The sequence below is a fragment of the Hoplias malabaricus genome, unplaced genomic scaffold (genome assembly GCF_029633855.1).
Source record: "Hoplias malabaricus isolate fHopMal1 unplaced genomic scaffold, fHopMal1.hap1 H_2, whole genome shotgun sequence".
NCBI lineage: Eukaryota > Metazoa > Chordata > Actinopteri > Characiformes > Erythrinidae > Hoplias > Hoplias malabaricus.
In genome coordinates, this window is record NW_027101325.1 from 299,373 (window position 1) to 307,679 (window position 8,307).

The 8,307-nt window shown below is 37.6% G+C and overlaps 1 protein-coding gene across 1 annotated transcript in view; it reads right to left on the reverse strand.

Moving 5' to 3' along the window:
• LOC136686040 (insulin-like growth factor 2 mRNA-binding protein 1) overlaps window positions 1-1,523 on the reverse strand; it is a 41,861-nt gene extending 40,338 nt beyond the window's left edge. Inside the window, exon 1 of the mRNA XM_066659516.1 lies at window positions 881-1,523. Coding sequence (XP_066515613.1) covers window positions 881-1,055 — 175 coding nt within the window. The 5' untranslated portion in view covers window positions 1,056-1,523. The remainder of the gene's footprint in view (window positions 1-880) is intronic.
• Window positions 1,524-8,307: the final 6,784 nt, after the last annotated feature.

Sequence of the window (8,307 nt, forward strand, 5' to 3'; positions counted from 1 at the left end):
CTGGGAAGATAGGCTACATAAGGTTATCTCGTAATTTGCATCGTGAAAGTAATTCGTGTACTTTACGTGCTGTTACAAGTGCCTGCATAAGATTTTTTGCAATCAGACGAAAAAGATAAAATAACCTTCTAGCTACTAAATCTGTTTCAAGTGAAACACAACAGCATGGCGACCTTCGTGCTATATAGAACACACATCACATGCAACATATGTGGGCAATCGTAGAGAGATATTTTTAGACAGAAAGCAAAATATATTTACGTAAGTATACGTGGTGCACGTACAAAGGCTAAATACTTGTTTCGGATGTGTTTATGTACAATATAAACTGCATGAAACGTGTTTTCCCTTACTATGATGGCCTATTAGCTAAAAGGGGGAGGGGTGAGATTTGATTCTATAGCTGCACTCGGTAGGTTATTCTGAATGAAGACAGGTCTCAGTGCTTCTTGCTCATAGAACATGGAGCCAAATTGGTCTGTGTTTTTTATATATACATGGATCCATGTAGCACACAAGCATCATATCGAGACAACCCTGTCAGAAAACAAGAACAAGGGAAATTCGTTGCTGATTTAAGGTTACATTAAAGTCTTGGCAAGCCTGTTTAAAAAGCTCTGCAAAAGTTAACTATTACGCACGTCATCAGTCGAAGAATTTTACCTTCCACGGTTGGAAACTGCAGAGAGTATAAATGTACTGTTACACGTTATTCCCCACAGAATCCACGTGTTTTTAAAAAGTGGAATTTGTATTCCTAACCCAAGGACTAAGGGCGTGTGAAAGAGCTTTTTTTTCCTTTCCCTGTTAAATGTATTTAAGAGTATAAGAGTGTAATAAGGCACCAACGGTAATGAGCCCATTGCAGTAAGTTACTTACCAGAAAATGTTTCAATTGCTTTCATTGCCCATTGGTCATCCGGGCAATCAACAAACGCGTAGCCAGTTTTCATTAGAAACTGCCCAGAATACGGAATCTTGTAGTCTTCAAAGGTTTTAACCAAGTCCTCTGCGGTCACGTTTTCATTCAGATTTCCAATGTATAGCTTGTTCATCGTGAAGAATTGTAGTGCTCCCAAAAAATCAAAAATGAAAACAAAAACTTTTAGACAAAGCGCACTAAATTAAAGAAAACCTGATTGAGACGCTGCTAGAAATACAAGCACGCGTGATTCTCAACGAGTTGTGACTGAAAACGGAACAAAATTCAAACGTAAAGCAGGAATCCCGAAAAAAAGGGGAAAGTTCGACTAACAGTAATGTTGCAGCCTGATGAAGTCCGGCGGAGGAGTGGAGAATCCGTGACTGTAGCGGTCCTGGCGAATTTCCTGCAGAATGTGTAAAACCGTATCAGTCTAAATTCTTTGATGGTGGTTGTGGTAGGAATAGTGGTAGAAGTATGGCGGGATCGGGAGAAATTCTTTCCTCTCTGCCCCTCAGCCTAAAGCTGTACCCTGCACTGTCATACAGATCCTACTGCCTGGCGATGGCACCGCCTCTAAACGGACTCGAATTTACTTAAAAAAAAATTGTTTGCAAAGAGGAAACCACGTGGTCTCGGAGTAGCTACAGAAGGGGCCGGTCCTCCTCGTTGTGCTTGTAGCACAGCAGCAGATGGGTGTGCTAGGGAAGCGAACCTTCTGTGTGCAATGCGCTTTGACTACCGTGCAGTACAGCTCTGCGCACCGGCGGCTAAGCTACATGTGCTTTCACACGCCTGCGTGTTTTACCACTGAAATACAGTTATGCTGCTGCATCTGTTGCCCACAGTCGGCCTGTTTACACTAGTGGGGAGTTTTCCGATTCCAGTGAGGTGAAATTCCTATGTTGAGTAAAAAAATATAAATAAATAAATCAACAACAACAACAAAACAACCACGTTCTACAAATAAATCCCATGCAAAGGTATTACTCGTAAAATCACAGTCTTCCTCAGTCGTTGCACGTTCCTTGGACCTGTGTATCGAGTTATGTAGAAGATTGGGATGGCGTGCAGGTGAATGTGGCCCAAACTGTCCAAATACCACAAAAAACAACAATAGGCGCTATATGTGTTTATTTTTCACATGGAAAACATAGTGTTGAGACAAAGAATAACGCTGGTAAGCTGCTTCTTAAGGTTTTCAACGCGGTTCACGCGCTGACACTCAACAGCGACATTGTTTCAGCTGCCCTGCTTTCGTTACATTAGCAGTTAATTATGATACAAAGCCTCTCCTAAAGGGGCTGGCGTCTCCTAAAACAAGCTGAGGTTCCTCGCGTGTCATATTTGCGAATTTAAGACGTGAGCTCTCGCAGTGGCAGACGCAGTCAGAGACACGCATAGGCTTTACAATGAGTCAAAATGGAGGACAGTGGAAGTGAAGGGCCTGGTGGAACATGCCGCCTACCAGCAGGAAGTGGGCGAATCAACTGTTGCACAAGCCCTTCAACATACACACTACGTTTGAATGTATTCCCTTTCCCCGTGGTATTTCTGTAGGCTACGTTGTGTGAAATATTACTCCCCAAAGTGACAATTCAATTCCACAGCAAAGCTAAGAGTCAGTAAACAGCAGTGGAGCGGGTCGGTAGTAGTGAAGTGTAGATTGTACACGTGGCGGCAGCACCGACCTCTCTCTCGCTCTGTTTTTTTTTTTTCCTTTTTCCTTTTTTTTTCTAGAAAATGGCTTCTCATAGGCTACACTGAGCGGACGGGGCTCTCCGTTCATTCTCATCATGGAAGCACGGGGTCCTCAGTATTTTCATAGTTCAACGCTGTTTTTGCTTCACTGAAATGGACTTTGCTTCTTAGGCTTATATCAAACGTGGAGTACTCTGTTAAAATGAACTAGGCGCCTTTAAGGCTTCTAAGTTGCCATTGCCTCTGAAACCTATGAAATACTTTCATCTGAGCGAGACAAAAAAATAACATTTCTCCCCCCTATATGGCGAAGGGCAACACTCATGGCTACGTTTTTCACAGACAGTCTATGGGTTTTCTGTAGCGTGTAGGAGGCCCCGCATTGTGACGTGTACGTAATTTCAGAGACCAGTTTGTGTTTACCCGTTTATAGTAGTGGCGACCAGTTTTTGTTTAAATGTTTACAGTGATTCGTGCTTTACTGCAGAGCCTTGTGTATACAGTTATTACATTCACACGTCAGCAAATAAAGCCTCGTTATATACTGGTTTTACAAGGTTATAGTGAAAAAGATAAATTACATAACTGTAAAAAGGCCACAGCCTGCACTATGAGCAAAACATGATCCATATAGTGCAATAAAACGTACAATATCTCCTTCGGGGCCATACACAGCCATTTAAAAATAAGATTTAAACAAAATCACACCATGATTTCCATAAGAGGTCATTATTTGCCCATGTAAATAACAATTTAATCAAACAATTTTTGTTCACGAGACTTCCTTAAGTGTTCCTAAAAAACACAATTTTAATCATGGGCATTTGGGTGTAGTTGTTTGTATCAAAAAGTATCAAAAGAAAATAACCATCCCCCCAGGAAGAAATAAATGTAGGCATGTCTGATTGATCTAATGAGATTGTTCACACTTTTTAAACTCCTTAAATATGACTTCAGCTGGGGATTGATCAATAGATCTTCACATCTTCTGCATCATGTATTTATGTCTCTTTAACATTGTGTAATAATTTCAAGTTAATGTAAAGATTAAGCTCCCTGGCCTTTAAAGGGATTAGGAGTTTTATGGCCCTGATGGTATGTAGGTCTAAATGGAGCTTTTGGATTCAGACAGTGTGTGACTGGATGTACTGGAGAAGTTAGAACAGTGGTCATGAGGGCAAAAGGTCAAACCCTCATTCACGCCACCTAAATCTAGATGAATGTTCCAAAGTTATTGTACTTAATTTTGTTGTGGCTGACAATAGCACAGTATCAAAATTGCAGTGCTATTTTCATGCATTGACTAGAAGCATCCATTTATCACATATGCAAATGACCTTAACACCCCATTGTCACATAGGCATCTATTTAAAATTTTGTAATTCAGTGATGCATTATGAATATACGTTGTAAATGGTGCCCAATACTGATAACCTGCAAATTGTTCAGTAAAATCTGTACCATTCAAAAAACCAGGAACAAATAACTGTGTAAAAGTGCCTTCTTCTGAAGCAAGAAATTGGCTCCCATGAATAAGATTGAAGCACTTATTGGAAGGATCTGTTGAAGGCATTGGCATGTCAATACAGCCCCCAGAGAGCTAAAGCAGATCCCTTACTAGCTTTAGTATTGTGACCTGACCACACACAGGGAGGGGTGTGGGGGGAGGGGTTGGGGATGGTGGTAGTGGACGGGGAAGGGGGTGGGGTCATGGTTTTATTGGGTAAGAGGGGCTACTGACTTCCAGCTTTGTGTTGCATAGAAAGTGTGGATCTTAACAGATAACAGATAAACCCTTAGCCTGTTGTGTTGTTTTATTCTTTAAGTGAACTTTAAACCAAGCATATGCAAGAATCCCCAAAGAGGAGGGGGAAATTCCATTCTGTTACCTGTGCATATGAATGTGCATGGGTGCTGTGCTTTTGTTGTCTTTGTGGGAACAAGATGTCCCAAAATGTAAAGTAGGACATTCTGGCAAAACTTACCCTTCCTCATTTTTTTGTACTAAAAGTTTCAGCTGTTAACAGAAAAACGAAAACCATTTTAAGGAAGAAAATAAGTGTTGTTTTGGGTAGTGTTTGTGGATTAAACCATAAACAGATATTGTTTTCTAATCTTAAATGGCAGGTTTATGAGTTGGTAACAACAACACCCACGAAGAAAGAATACAATTTGCATGTTAGTTGTTGCATTTTTGAAAGGTTTGGTTAGTTAAACCAAAATTGAATGATTCCAATATGACATGAAGTAGTTCAAAGTGCACAGTTCAGTGAGCACAAAATGAGATAAGTCTACGGCCTGACCATTAATGAACTTTGTCATGTTTTGTAAAGTATATGTGTGTAAAAACTAAATCTACAGTTTTTTTGCTTGAGGGACTATTCATCTATTTAATCTAGAATTGTGTAGTTGATGTAGACTCCACCTTTTTATCAGTTTCAAGGACTGGAATACCATTAGCATTTTCAACTGGTTCGTTTCAGACAGCCTTCACCAATGAAGCTATAAAGAGATTACAATATAACTGACAAAGACAGTGTTAATTTAATTGAAACAAAACACCTTAAAATCAGTTATACAGAGTAAACAAGACATTGGAAAATATACATAAAACCTTTAGCATTTTATTGAAATCAAAACATTTCTTGATCTATAATGCAGTTGTTCTTAACCAAGAATTAATCAATTTATAGATGGCACAATTGCCAAATAGCCATTAAATAATTTATAGAGTAAGTTTTGATCAGTGGCAAATAGCTAAATCAGACTTTCATAGAGAAATCTGAATATTTTCAACAGAAATAATGTCAAAAATGTTACATTTATAACAGTTTTTTATGTCAAAACTTAAAATGATGACTTTAGCTCTACCCCTTCAAGTATTTTTGTAAATTATTGATTTTCACAACCATAATAGACAGTTAATGTATTTTATATAAATTCACTCGCTGTTTACTGCTTCTTTGTCCCATTTAGTGAAATAATTTAGAGCCAAATATTTTGATCTAATTACTGTTTTCTTACACAGTGGTCTAGAAAACTCAATTCAGTTCCTTTAAAAGTTGTGTGTAAACAACCAAGCATCTTCCTCATTTAGAGTACAAGTTGTACAAGTGAAAAGTATATTACAAACGCTTGTGTATTTAAACACAAATTTAAATTTATTCAATCACAGTATTTATCCAACTTTTGAAAAGAGATGGATTGTCAACTTTGCCCCCTAATCTAAACACACTTATTAGACACAAAACTGTTCATCTACAATAAGAGTAGCTAAGGATCTGAGATATACGTTCATATTTAGTGCATTAATGATTAGGAAAATGTTTAAAAACTTACATGTAGTTACAGCAAACACCCTTCTATGTTTGAAAAACTTATTTATTTAAAGAACAAAACTTATAGTTTAAATGGCTTTTATCATATGACTGGAAGGCTCACAATTTATTAAAAACACACACAAAATAAACAAATAAACTTTCAAAATGTAACAATTACATTTTTAAAATAAATTTAAACAGAATTCAAAACATTTGAATGTCTTTTTTTACAAAAAAATATTAAAACTATTCATTAAAAGATTTTGTAGGAAAAAAGTGAAAAAATGTCTGAAATAAAATGAAAACAAACAAAATGTAATTTAAAATATTAGGTGTAGTTCTGTACATGAGTGTTATAGAAGTTTATAGATCATTTGTAGATACATATGTATAACAGCATTTCAAACACATATGTAAAAGCTCTGACAACAAAATTTAGTTTTACTTGAAAACCTTTTTAATGTTAAACCTTTTTTTATATTCATTAAACAGTGCCATTGCTTTTTAAAATGCTGCCACTTGGTCACACAAAAATCAGTGTACATTCCTAACATAACATTAGATAAGATTTAAACACATTTATTTAATAAACACAAAGAAGTATAATAGTCAATTGAACAGAAGGCACACTTTTAGAAAAAAGGAGCTATGTAGTGTGTGGAGATTTAAACTTTCTTCAGGCTATATTTGAGATAGAGAGAGAGATTAAACTTGTACATACTGAGGCTACACTGTTCCAAAGCTTTTCCTGTGGTACAGTCAACATTTAGCTCTTAACGAGTCGAACAAAAAAAGTTTTCCGATGATCAGCTCCAACTCAAAACAGCATTTTCTGCTATTTACTGGATACAAAATGGAGAAAGCTTGGGGGGAAGGGGGCTCCAATCAGGAGGCCAACTCGACTTCTACGTTGCTGACGTCAGTAACACACCCCCTCGCGAAGCTCCGCTCCATTTCCTTTAAATGGAAAACAGCCAGCTAGATTCTGAGGTAGGAATTAAAGAATTGTCCTTTATATGTAACTTTTCTCTGTCAGCACTGACTCTGAGTTAGCTTTTCTCGCCACAGTAACGACCTCAAGAAGATGAGGTCTTCGTTGGAGATGGGCAAGAAAACGAGTGACGAGACGGAATGTCCAGTGATGAATGTGAACTCAGGAATGTTTTTTTTCTTTTTTTTTCTTCTTTCTTTTTTTGCTGGTTTACATCGTTGAACTTCCTTTAACCGCTGAACTCATTGCGTTTTCCCGCTACACTTGTACGCAAGCTTATAAGTCTGACATGGAAACCGCTGCTACCCAAACAAGATGCAGTTTGTTGTCTAAATGCTTTTAAACTGCGCGTGGTTTGTGGTTTCAACTGCAGTTTTCACCGCTGCAATGACTTGCACGAGGCTGCTCCCACCAAGTGGGCATTTGGAGATAATGCAGGTTTCAGAAAACGAACTCAGCTCAGTTCCAATAACTCTGTACTTTAAAATGGTCTTTTTTGGGCGCTTGTGTCTTTTCTAACGTTTATTTTCAGCGTTCCATCAGCAGTACTTTGTTCAAAACCAAACGTCAGAAAACGTAATGATAGTTTAGGTGTTAGCGTGGCAAAATTAACCTATTATATTTTTGCTTAATTCTCTTTGATTATTTGAGACGCGTCCTTTTTGGACTCATAGCTTCGGATTTCGTTTGCGTTCAGCGCTACGTTTTTAATGAACGCTTGTCCAAAGTTGTCAGGAAACAGCACGAGTTTATTTAGTTCAACGTTTGTAGAGGCTTTGATGAAAGAATTTACTACACTGTAATTCTTCTAATCTGTATTCAGGCTAATACTGATCTGCTCTAAACTGTGACAGTTATGATAATCATATTCAAAGATAATTTGGTGAGGGTTGCAGCCGAAAACACAAACTTTGCGTTAACATTCTTTCTGCGGCAACAGTGAGAAATCTACATATACAGTACTGATGTGAAGGTTTCATGCTGCACGCTTCAATAAATAATTATAATAATAATTAAAAAATCATTGGACTAACTCCATCTGCACATTGTAATAAATTGTATAAGTGAGAAACCACTCGACGCCCTTTTTTGTTGATAAGAAAAGTCTGCATAATTTGCTTGCGTTTTACGTGTGAAATATACAGAGGCTACATTGACCGATTGTATAATTAAACTTGTAACATCATAAGAAGATGCCGTGAGTTAAATTAAACAGCCAAAGGATAATAGAAACCAGCGCAAGTACAATGAAGTAAGCGCTACCGTTTAGAGAAATCACCCTGTGCCCTGAAACCTAGAGTAGAATTCGTTAAAATAACTTAGAAAGATTGAATACATACAGAAGACTCGTTAACAGAAAAATGCTGATAAGC